This window comes from Lampris incognitus, chromosome 3 (genome assembly GCF_029633865.1).
Source record: "Lampris incognitus isolate fLamInc1 chromosome 3, fLamInc1.hap2, whole genome shotgun sequence".
Classification (NCBI taxonomy): Eukaryota; Metazoa; Chordata; class Actinopteri; order Lampriformes; family Lampridae; genus Lampris; species Lampris incognitus.
The window spans coordinates 20,342,904-20,355,784 of record NC_079213.1 but is presented as its reverse complement, the minus strand read 5'-3'; the positions used below and the strand labels follow the sequence as shown (position 1 = coordinate 20,355,784).

Sequence of the window (12,881 nt, the reverse complement as noted above, 5' to 3'; positions counted from 1 at the left end):
TACTACTTTTTATTCTTTTTCCGGCTGCTCCTGTTAGGGGTCGCCACAGCAGATCATCCATTTCCATTTCTTCCTATCCTCTGCATCGTCCTCTGTCACGCCAACCACCTGCATGTCCTCCCTCACCACATCCATAAATCTCCTCTTTGGCCTTCCTCTTTTCCTCTTCCCTGACAGCTCCATCTTCAGCATCTTTCTCCCAATATACCCAGCATCTCTCCTCTGCACATGTCCAAACCATCTCAATCTCACGTCTCTTGCTTTGTCTCCAAACCGTCTAACCTGAGCCGTCCCTCTAATATACTCATTCCTAATCCTGCCCATTTTAGTCACTCCCAATGAAAATCTTAGCATCCTTCAATTCTGCCACCTACAGCGCCGCCTCCTGTCTTTTCATCAGTGCCATCTGTTAACATGTATTTCCCCTCTACACTGTTCTTTTGTTGATGCTCGATCCAACGGGGCGTAGGCACGGAAGTAGCCGTGATTGGCTGTTGCGTCGGCCAATAGACAGCGCGAAACCTCGAAGCGCACTGACTTGAAAGAAACGATGCGCACTGAAACATTTAGCTGGCTACAGGCACGTAGCCAGGTAGGTGGTTTTCGTGTCTGAACCCCCCCCCCCCGAAACCCCACGGCCCGTCTGAAATGGCACCAATAATTATTTAGTTATCGTTTTGATTATTTGTCACCGCCCCTCTAGCCTACTCATACACTGCATCTATCGTGACGGACAGGCGTTAAACCTGTCAGTTAATTTGTTTCCAAACATGATGTATCTTATTGGTCTGTTTCGTAAAACAAATAAAATCACACGCTTTTGATTGGCTCAGGGGTCCGACGAGTCAGCTAAGCAACCTGCCACTGGTTATGCTAGCTAAATGGTCAATCTATAGTTTGCTTTTCAAAAGCAATGGAGCTGCCGAAAGCTACCTGTAAATCAGGCAAGAGCAGTAAAGTTAATATTTGTAAAATCAGTGATTTTTTTGTTTCAACGTGTCCCGACTCAAAAAAGAAAAAAAAGAACATTACAGATGATCTGGTCACTAACGTTACCGATTTTCCGGAGCAAGTGTTAGCAGACCCACTGCCCTCCTCCTCGGAAACGGAGCCAGAGTTAGCAGACCCGCCCGCCGTCCTCTACCTCGGAAACGTTTTCACACGACTTTGTGGATTATATTGGTGGGAAAATATCAGACGAACAGGGAAGAGAAATATACTCACTGGACTGGACGGCTAATATCGGACAAACATTCCCTACAAAACTAGAAGGTAAACTACGTTTCTGTAACCAGGTTAAAATTAATGTTTTTATTTTATTTTGTTTGAGTATGAAATATCACCAAATCCTGTCTGTGTGCTGTTATTTGTGTTTACTACATTTTATTTTATGTCATTATTTACTTTTATGTATGTTTTACAACGACCGTCATATACATGTACTGTCGCTTTAAGAGCGAGGTCTTGTGGGTACATGGAAGAGGGAACGCGGGAGAGGCTTTTTTTTTTTTCTTTTTTTTTGTGGAGGGAGTCTCAAGCAGCGACCGAGCCGAGCCACGCGTGTTTCTTACCGTAGCACAGTTTTGCTGGTTGAGGAGAACGTAACCTTGAGTATCCCTGTAAGAAGATACTGCAAGCTGTGGGATAAAATACTTGTTTATCCTTTCTTACATCGGAGTCCCATGGACGGTTTCTCCTTCTAACGCACACGAGTGAAGTCCGGGCAGTGGTTGAACTTCGACCCCCACGTCTGTAAGAAACACCGCTCCAGCTGGAGGACGGGACGTTTGTCGAAGGGTTTGAAACCAAAATAAATGGCAAGGTGGGCCAAATAGAGTCCTGTGTGTCCCCCCTCCTTCCTTGATCATGATGATGATGATGATGATGATGAGAGACTGAGGGCCCCCCACAACACCTGGGGCCCCACCCAAAATAGAACACAACGCAGAGCTAATGATGAGAGTGACGGGCGTGCAGCAGGCTAACCAGCATAGAACAGCATAGGACTGCCCCCGTTACATTGGTGCCGTGACCCTCCTTGATCCTGAGAGCGACATCAGTTGCTCGCCGCGGGAGGCTGCTGTCGTCACCAAGCCCCAGACGTCCTCAGGTATTTCTATAGACTGTACACTCATGTTACAGTGGACTGGAGTTGAGCTGTGTGGACACTGGACAGTCATAGCTGTGGTTACCATGGACTGGGCTTGTGAACAGGACATTTGTATATATTGAAGGAAAAAAAAAAACACATGAAAAAAAAAGGAAAAAAGTTAATGTTGATGTGATTGAAGGACTCGTGTGAATAATCTATTGATGTAAACTACTAGATATGTGAATATGTAATTAATCTATTGGTGAATTTGTTGATTGTGTGCGATTGTTTCAATCTCTTAGTGCTTTCTAGATTCAATTATTTAAATGAATTGAGCTTTTCACTTTTTTATTTTATTTTTTATTTTATCTGAGTGTTAGAGGTAGGAACATGGCAGAGGGTGGTTCATACATAAGTTCAAGTCCGCAGGGAAATGGTCTGCTAGCGAGATCCAAGAGAGGCTTGATGAGCACATGCTGGAGAGAAAGTCCCGTGTTGCTGCAGGTGGACAACGTGAAGCAGGCGCGGTAGAGCGTAGGTTCCATTCACAGGTTCATGTCCCTGTAGTCGACGTGGCTCCCGACTTGAACACGACCGTGCCGGTAGTGCCATCTCCCGTCCCGGCTCATGCGTCATCTCCTATACCATTTTGTGCAAGGTCTCCTACACCGTCTCCTGCACCTGTCTCTGGCGGTGATGACTATATGAGGAGTTTGGTGAGCTTGCTAGACCGTTTGGTCACAATGCAGACTCGGGTTCCAGTTAGCGCTGCAGTCCGGACACCGACGCAGACTCAACCGCCAGCTAGCGCCGCAGGGCAGGTGCCAGATGCACCGCAGCGGTTGTGCAGGGTTTGTAAGTCTCCGGATCACTCCACATTTTCCCACTGCAGCCGGGAGAACCGATGTATAAACTGTTTGTCTCCTGGTCATTGGAAGAGGGACAGTCCTCACCCTCAGCCGCCCAACCAGCTCCGTTCACAGCCTGGTGGAAGAGCTGGTCATCAGTCTCGTCCGTTAAACTACTAAACCCACACCTAGAGAGGGATGGTGTGGGTAATGTAGATGTATCCCTCACTGATGTCTCCGACCTGGCTCACTTGTATGAAGACAAGTGTGCCAAAGCACCTCAGGGTTCGCGTATGGTCATTCAGGCGACACAGACTCATCACTATCTATAAGACATTCTCTTCACTTCCAACACACTCTCTCTTGACATACTCTTCCTTCAGAATTACCCCTACCCCATTTCTCCTCCCATCCACACCAAAGTCGAAGAGTTTGAACCCACCTCCGATGCTCCTGGCCTTACTCCCCTTCCACCTGGTCTCTTGCACACCAAGTATATCTACTTTCCTTCTCTCCATCATATCAGCCAGCTCTCTCTCTTTACCAGTCATAGTGCCAACATTTAAAGTTCCAACTCTCACCTCCACACTCCTACCCTTACTCCTCTCCTGCTGCCTCCGCACATGCCTTCCCCCTCGCCTTCTCCCAACAGTAGCATAGTTTCCACCAGCACCCTGCTGCCCAACAGTACTGGTGGCGGTCGTTGATAACCGAGGCCATGACTGATCCAGCCCTTCCTGTCGTAACCCTCCCTATTTATCCGGGCTTGGGACCGACACTAAGAATGCACTGGCTTGTGCATCCCCAGAGGTTGGGTGGAAAAATGTGCTATGGTAACGTATGTTTGGCACCCCCCCCCCAAAAAGAAAAACAGCACATCACCAAAGAACACCGTATTCACGGTAAAGCATGGTGGTGGCAGCATCATGGCTCGGGGTTGCGTTTCTTCAGTCAAAACTGGGACTTCAGTCAAAGTGGAGGGAATCATGAATAGCTCCAAATACCAATCGATTTTGGCACAAAACCTTCAGGTATCAGTTAGAAAGCTGAAAATGAAGAGGAATTTCACCTTTCAGTACAACAACCCAAAGCATAAAGCCAAACCAACAAAGCAACAGCTTCACCACACCAAGATCAATGTTTTGGAATGGCCCAGCCAGAGCCCAGTCCTGAATCATATTTGAAATCTGTGAGATGACCTGAAGAGGACTGTATACAGGAGATGCACTCTAAGATCTACAATGTTTTTGCAAGGAAGAGTAGGAAAATATTGCCTTGTCAAGATGTACCAAGCTGATAGACTCTTACCAAAAAAGACTGAGTGCTGTAATAACATCAAAAGGTACTTCAACAAAGTATTAGCTAAGGGTTGTACACACTGGACCATGGCTTTTGCAAGGGGATGCAACAAAAAAATGTCAGAGAAATCCTACAGGAACAGCTGACCTTTATTTGGGGTTCATCAGAGTCACTTCAGTTGATTGCAGGTTTATACCAACTACTATTTAACATGAGTTTGAGTATGATTGGTTAATTCTGAACACAGCCACATCCTTAATTATAAAAGGGTGTACACTCTTATGCGACCAGATTATTGTAAGTTTGTATTCCCCCCGCCCCCAAAGCAAAATCTGATTGTTTTTCCCATTTTATTTTTACAGGTTACAATTTTTAAAAAAGTGTGTGGGAGAATCAGGAACACTTTGTCATTTCACTTCATGCACTTGCGTATATGAAATGAAACGAAATGGGGGGGGGGGTGACATGATTTCTCTTGTTTTCATTTTTTACAGCACAAAAACATGCCATTTTAACAGGGGTGTGTAGACTTTTTATATCCACTGTATATAGACATAAAGAAATTTAAGGATATATGTCATCCCAATATCAAATTACAACACATTTACCTTCTGATTTTCGTACGTTATGAAAATACTGAATAATGAGCCTCGGGTCATGCTCCCTGCCCCCCACGACTCCCCAGAGTGCATATATGGTGGTGACAAGAAACTCTTCAAATTCAGCAATTATCTCACTAATATCATCTTAATTTACAATTATAACAACAATTGTTATACATGGGGTATTTTAGCAATTTCCCACATAATGGCAAAATAGGACCAAGTTGTTGAACTCCGTCCCTACCTGTCCCTGGTAGAGGCCAGCGTCTTGGATGGTGCTCTCAGGTTTGTTGAGAGGCTCAAAGGTGTTGCTCATGTACTTGTTCCATAGCCTGGTCTCCTTTTCATCTGGGATGCTGAACAGCTTCCTCATCTCCTTTTCAATCACATCTGTGGTGCAGAGGTGACAGAGAGGTGGGGGTGTTACATTTTATCCCTAATGGATGTGCATCACTGCAAGCTATGTGTGGCGTTCTACACAAGGATTCAGTGATTCAAGTATATCATAAATAAATAAAATAAACATATTCAACACTGTCAACACAATGGATTAATGTGAAGCATCTACATCAGAATGATGCAGGGATAATGGATTCCCTTGTTTAAGAATAACTTTCCGGGCATCTGGGTGGCGTGGTGGTCTATTCTGTTGCCTGCCAACACGGGGATCGTCGGTTCGAATCCCTGTGTTGTCTTCGGCTTGGCCGGGCATCCCTGCGGACACAATTGGCCATGTCTGCAGGTGGGAAGCCAGATGTGGAGATGTGTCTTGGTCGCTGCACTAGCACCTCATCTGGTCGGTCGGGGGACGCCTGTTCGGGGGGAGGGGGAACTGGGGGAATAGCGTGATCCTCCCACGCGCTACGTCCCCCTGGCGAAACTCCTCACTGTCAGGTGAAAAGAAGCAGCTGGCAACTCCACATGTATCAGAAGAGGCATGTGGTAGTCTGCAGCCCTCCCCGGATCAGCAGAGGGGGTGGAGCAGTGACCGGGACGGCTTGGAAGAGTGGGGTAATTGGCCGGGTATAATTGGGAAGAAAATGGGAAAAATAAAAAAACAAAAACAAAAGGTGTAACTTTCCATCGCAGAGAAATACCTCAAGTGTAATCCCAACCTGAGACTTGGATTTTTCCCAAAATTAAATCTCATGTGATTCTTTATCATCTGCATCCAAGACATCTTTATTTCAAAATGCTATAATATCTCTTGAAGTCTTGATAATCCTTTGGTCAGCTTTTGATGTGAGACATGCGAGTGGTGCTCGTGGTGTTTGGGCAATGGATTAAAAAAAAAAGGCTGATTCAGTCACGAGCTCAAAATGACTTATGACAATATGTTAAAGGACAGAGGGTATGCAACTAAAACTAGACAAAATTTGCAGTCACACAACATCTTCTACACTTTTTCCAAATTTATGTGGCATTTCCAAACCTTCAGCTATTTCCAAACCTTCAAATTTGGAAATAACAGGTTTCAAATCTATTTTCCATACATCCATGGACTTTCCAGCATTTAGGAACATTTTATTCTCTGCATCTTAATGAATGGAGATTGAGGAGGTGAACTGGGGTAAAATTCCCAAATAAGGATGTCATGCCTTTGAGCACATGATGTTTTAGTCAGCATTTTTACTAACAAGATCTGGCCCCTCTGTGATGGCATGACCTATAGACTTTGGAAAAATAAACAGAATTTTGTTTAGGATGCAGGAACAAGGGTAGAATTGACAAGCTTTTTATGGGCTTTACAGACGTTTTTCTTTGGCAGTTTGCCTTTATTGGACTGTACAGTGAAGACAGACAGGAAGGACGGGGTGGAGAGAGAACGGGCAACATGCAACAAAAATCTTTGGCCGGATTTCATCCTAGGACCTCGAACTAATACCTGAGCCAAAAGAAGTTTAAACTAGCCGAGTCACCAAGAACGTGCAAAATCTAAGGTGTATCAAGCTAAGATTTAGATGTTTATGTGCTGTGATTACTCAACTGTGACACAGCTAATGCGTAATTGTTGCTTTGTGTGTGTGCATGTGTAAATCTTCTGCCCCACAGGAAGCAAAGACTTGGCCGCTGTTGTGGGAATTGATACTCCTTGATCAAATCATTTATGAATGGAATTGCATTTTGTACAAAATGTGAGGAGTCAGCATTAGATGTTGCTTCATAGTCACATGTGCCATTTACTACGGTTTTCTACTGCATATGGGTAGCTCACTCAGTTAGTTTCAGCATCTTGTGGGCACTGAGACTTCTGAGGGAGGTGGGGGTGAGGGGAACAGGCCTACCTATTGTGTCGGCTTTGCTGAAGCGCCTGGTGACCACATTGTCGATGTTGCTGTCCTCACACAGCTTCAACTCCGTTAGGTACACCTCCACTTTGCAGTGTTTGACGAACATCCCCTGTTCAACCACCTGGGCAAAAGAGGAATTAAGTGGAGATGGTGGCAAATGGTATCAAGTTATTCAGGTCAGCATTGACTGATTTAGTTGATTGCATATTCAATTTATTAGCAATTAAATACACAAACAGTGTGTTTACGCATAACAGTAAGGTGTTTACTATAGATCATTATGTTATTCTAATGACACTACTATTACAAACCTATAATGTAACAACATCACTCATAGTCAAAGCATCACACACAGCAGTACATGTTTTTTTTTAAAAAAGGTTAAATGACAAATAAACAAATAAGCTTCCTTCCATCACATTATTTTGAGGATGAGCAACCCTGTGTGACGTTAATTTAATGCACCCAGAAAACACGTGAGCTGACTTCTTTACTTTACTTGATTTAGCTACTGCAACAACCTAAACCCAGCAAGAAGTGAAAAGAAAGAAGTCTCTCCCTTTCATCCTTTCCCACCATTTATGCACTTTTCAACAAGCCACAGTAGGTGAAAATATGACTTGTTTGTTGTTGACTTTCATGATGCAAAACATATTTGCTCCTTGGCATTAACTATCCATTAGGTTAGTTTCAACCACAATGAGAAATAAACCCCAGCCATGCTAGTTCATCTTTGACTTTGACTAGTAAGGTTACCTACTCTATCAGCCACTTGGACAGAGAGCCAGCTATTATTCTGAGGTTCCATTATATCCTATAAACCTTCTTGTCTAATTAACTAGTGAAAATGGCTAGTGGATTTTTGCTACTACCAGCCACTGTCCTAAATGGATGACAAACTTTAAAATTTCCAGTCCTGGTTGTTACTCATGTGGGTGCCTTGACAGGCACAAGTTAGAGGGAGAGGTTCCTAATTTAGCCTCAGTGCGTGGAGACAGCTGAGGGCTACCAGCCTATTTATTTCCCCATCAAGCCCCTTTGCTAGCCCCCAAATCTGATACACACACATGCATGCGGGCGCGCGCGCGCGCACACACACACACACACACACACACACACACACACACACACACACACACACACACACACAGCACCAAGTATTCAATTGCTGTCCTAGTAAGATGCAACAACCACATGCTCACACACATACACACAGCACCAAGCATTCAACTGCTGTCCTAGTGAGATGCAACCACACACACACACACACACACACACACACACACACACGGGCTGGGCGATATCGACAAAATCAAATATCATGATATTTTTGACTGAATATCTCGATATCGACATTTTGATGATATTGTAGAGATGACTATCGCTGCTGTCACAAAATGACTTTTTTGATAAATATTCATTAGTAATGTAATGTCCAATAATAATAATGTCCAAACAGGTAGAGACAAATAATGACAGCTAGCGCAATCTAATAAATTCAGAAAATTGCTTCTCTTTACTATAATCACACCTTTAAAACTAGGAAAATACAAAAGTTACATCATATCACAACATTACAATATCCAAAATCTCAGGAGTCTCTAGCCTTGTCATATCGATATGCCCAGCCCTAACACACACACACAGTTTAGACAAGACCCCTCCACCCACTCTCCTTGCATTAAGCCCCTTCACCCATCTAGTGCCCACCCTGCTTCTTGCACAATACACGTGTTTCTAACAACACAAAGCCAAACTCCTCGCCAAACTCTGAGAATTTCTCAGAGTAGAGCCAAGCCAGAACTGTTCACTACCACCGACCCCCTCCATCCTGCTTATCACTCTCTCTCTCCCCTTGCTCCTTCTCTCTCGGTTTGACCTCAGCCGGCATTCTCCCACTTCACAAAACAAGGACGCGCAGAATCACTCGGCCATCAGACGTGAGGAAGACGCAGCAGAGAGCCGTGGCGGTGGTGTGCCCACAAAAACAGTCTGCCTTATTCTCTTCAACGCTCGCATGGCTGCCCCCCGCAACAGTGACAAAGTGCAAAACAGAAGAAAAAGAAAAAGAGGAAGACGAAAAATATAATGATGAACCTCCTGCATGTTGTGTCTCGCAGATTGTTCCATGGAGCTTTTCAGTCATCCAGAACGCTGGCTGAAAATAGAAACTCTGTAGCTACCCGATACCCCATGCGACATACATGGCAAAATGGGAGGGTCATTGGAAGGAGAGAAAGAGAGAGTGTGTCAGAGAAAGAGAGTGAAAGTGTGACAGACAAAGAAAGAGAGCAAGACAGATGGGGGGAAAAAACCAATGCAGCAGCCATTATGCCATGACTAGTAAGATTTGAAGCTACTTGTGCGCTTTGTGCAAGTACACTAGTTAGAAATAGCCAAAGTGAAGATGTCCACTGACTACCCTGCTGCTAATACAAACAGTCGAGTGTGTAACTGTCCCAGAACTCCTTCGAAACTACTGACTTTTCTTGAGGAAAGAAAATCTTTTCTTAAAAAGAATGAAAGAAATCATAATTCAAATGAATGAAAAGCTGCATCAGCAATTTCTGCACATAAAAAACAATTTCTCTGATAAATATGAGTATTAGGCAATAAAAGTATATAAGGCCTTTCACAGCAGACATTTACCACATTCACCAAGTCCAAGACATGCTTCCGTGTTCCTTGTGGTTAAACCCTGGCATAGAACTTTATCTTTTGCTATCATTTGCTGTCAGGGCTCGTTTGCATAAATGTGAACCCAGTGACTGCAGAGTCATTCCAATATGCATTAAGACAACGGCTTAGGTGAAAATATCCCATGACCTCTGGGATTCAGCTTCCAATCATATTGTTCTTGAGGGGGACATTGAGGGTATTCTGATATAATAAAATTCACCATTATCTTCTATCTGTGTCCTTTTGTGCTCTATGTTGAGCAAGATTGACTCAATAACTCAAGTTCGCATTTACAATTGCTGTGCACTCCTAAACCCAGGCCTCAAATGGCTTTATGAGCATCTCCTAACAACTAAGAGCAAGTCATGCTACTCTTTTATGTAGCTCATAGTTGCCAGTAACTACAGCCATTACAATGTATCTCAGAAAACCAACAATTTCACTTGTTGGTACTGCAATTTCAACAATCAACTGAGCCCCAATGGATCTGTCATGCATGTAGCATGGCAGTACACCCTACATCAAAGAAAAAGCCATTTACAGTCATACACTAATGCTGTAAGTGTTACCTTGCGTGAGATTGGCTCCTGACCCTCTGTCAATCCATACCAGCTGACTAGCTTGTTCCAGCCTTCTGTGGGTACCAGGATGTAGTCAAGCTCATCGATGAGGTGTTCCTTAATGGCCAGCACATCTCCATCTAGAGGGGAAGAGAGAGAAAGCGCGAGTTTAGATTTAAGCAGGTAAAATCCAGGCCTGCTAAATAACGCCATGTTTTTTCACTGGTTACCCTTAGCCAACAAACTCTCTGAAATCTCTCACATACACACACACAAAGAGAAAAAGCATGCCAGAGATCTTTCTATGAAGCTCACAACAAGCTACTCCATATTGTATGCTAACAATGATTCTTTGTTACCTTCTCCTTTGTATTCTCTCTATCATTACTTCTAGAACTATTGGGTTGAACTTGACCTTAGATAATTGGTGTTTTAGGGGCCACACTCTAAATGGGCTCCTGAAATTTTAAGGAAGGCTCTCTGTTCAATATATGGAAAATATGACAAGGAATGACACAACAATCCTATAACAGGCTGTCATATTTAGGAAGGCGGGATTTATCTACAACTTACCTCTGAGAAGGCCTGAGTTATCCACAGGTCCTGGGTAGACATTCTGGTCCCCCATCTGGTATTTGTCCCAGCTATCGAATCCCACATATTTTTTCCACTGTTTGAACCAGTGACTGTCCACTAGGTACCTGGTGAATGTGTATCAGAAAATATTCCAGTCACAAGAGATGAATGACAATTATTCAGTATTATGCAGTTTTTGACAGTACGCACATGCAGGATGAACAAAAGCTCTGTAGGATAACAGTATTTCTAAAGGCATAATGGCCACAGCCGTGACGCTTTAGCAACTTTATAGCCTGAGATATTGATTGCGCTACGTCATCAACGGCCGTCATCAACGCAAATGGAGTTAGCTCTCAGAGGCTAACATAAGACAGACTGTACGTTTTGAAAGTAGCACCGTTGCAACCAACAAGTTAGTTCAGGTTGCTGCTCGTCTAGCCAGCTGGCTCTGTGATTTTGACAGGTGCTTTTCCCGACTCCGCCCTGGATGAGCTCACGGGTGAACCACTTGAAGCTCCGCAGGGCTGCTTAGCTTACACCGCTGACTGGCTTGATCAGTATAAAGGCAACGCAAACAAATCATGTCACCAAGAGTAAACAAGACAGCCCTTTAAACGTATCAAACGCAACCCATAGAATACAAAATTTGTGGTGTCTGTCTCCTAGGGTAAACTTAACTAGCGTTAGCGGGCTCTACTCGGCTCGGCTGCCAGACTGACACACATGAATCTGACAGGCTAACTCGTAGCTAACAGGCTAACTGGTAGCCAACTGTCAACACGGCCTGTCACTCCTCCTTTGCCATCTTTCAGCACTTGGACAGCCTCGATGAAGCCAGTCAGCGGTGTCAACGGCAGACGCGGAGTTACGGCTTAACTCTCACCAAGTGTCTCCCTTTCGCAACTGTGTTTTCAACAGCAACGCGACCTCTCCTCTCTGGGTATCCAAGTCAGCCGCTCCTCCCTCCGCCATCTTTCCTCTTAGACATCGTCCGTTGCATGCTGGGAAAGGAAGGCGTCACCGACGTACATATGGTGAATGAGTACGAGCATGGATTTCTTTAACCAATCAACGGCCGGTTGGCAGCGTGAGAAAAGTGTGACACCCCCCTGGCGATGCAGTTTCTAGAAATATGGATCGTTCTAGCAGCGAAGGTCTAACGCATTTTTTATTTATATTTTTCGACGTGCAAACCATGTCATTTCCACAAAGCAAGCAAAAATTGAGCCGATGCCAGCCCATGCTGGCGCGACATGCTGCTCAAGTGCGGATAAGCAACAGACCAAGAATTGTCCATGTAATTATGAAGAAAAAAAGCCACTTTATTTTCTCGTTGTAGGTTACAGTGAAACGTGTTCTCTGCATTTAACCCATCCTCTTGTATAGGAGCAGTGAGCAGCTGCAGCGCCCGGGGACCAACCCCAGTTCTTTTTCCTATTGTCTTGCTCAGGGGCACAGGCAGGAGGAGTATTCTAACATTCATGTCTTCTCGATGGTGAGAGGAAACCGGAGCACCCGGAGGAAACCAACGCAGACACGGGGAGAACATGCAAACTCCACAGAGAAAGGATCTGGGACGGCCTGGGGTTCGAACCCAGGGCCCTCTTGCTGTGAAGCAACAGTGCTAACCGCTGACTATCCTTGATGATATGATATGATATATGATGTAATATGATATGATATTGCACAATATGATCAAAATACGAAAGAGGGAATTTCAAATGTGTGGTGGGGAAAAGTTCGAGGAAGTCGTTGTACATGTCATTTATTCCAACACAAAGGATTCACATGTCTTTGTACAGTCATATGTTACAAAATGAGCCTACTACACACACACACGCACACACACACGCACGCACGCACACACGTTAGTTGTACAGTTTCTGTTGTGCCGTTTTACTCAATGATCTTTGATGTTTTCACTTACGAGA

At 44.3% G+C, this 12,881-nt stretch overlaps 1 protein-coding gene across 2 annotated transcripts in view; it reads right to left on the bottom strand.

Moving 5' to 3' along the window:
* LOC130109277 (ubiquitin carboxyl-terminal hydrolase 15-like) overlaps positions 1–11,922 on the bottom strand; it is a 46,228-nt gene extending 34,306 nt beyond the window's left edge. For both annotated transcript variants that reach the window (XM_056276092.1, XM_056276093.1), the window contains exons 1-5: positions 11,834–11,922; positions 10,945–11,072; positions 10,381–10,511; positions 7,127–7,253; positions 5,086–5,231 (exon numbers count right to left, since the gene is read on the bottom strand). In XM_056276092.1, the coding sequence (XP_056132067.1) occupies positions 5,086–5,231; positions 7,127–7,253; positions 10,381–10,511; positions 10,945–11,072; positions 11,834–11,922 (621 nt within the window). The remainder of the gene's footprint in view (positions 1–5,085; positions 5,232–7,126; positions 7,254–10,380; positions 10,512–10,944; positions 11,073–11,833) is intronic.
* Positions 11,923–12,881: the final 959 nt, after the last annotated feature.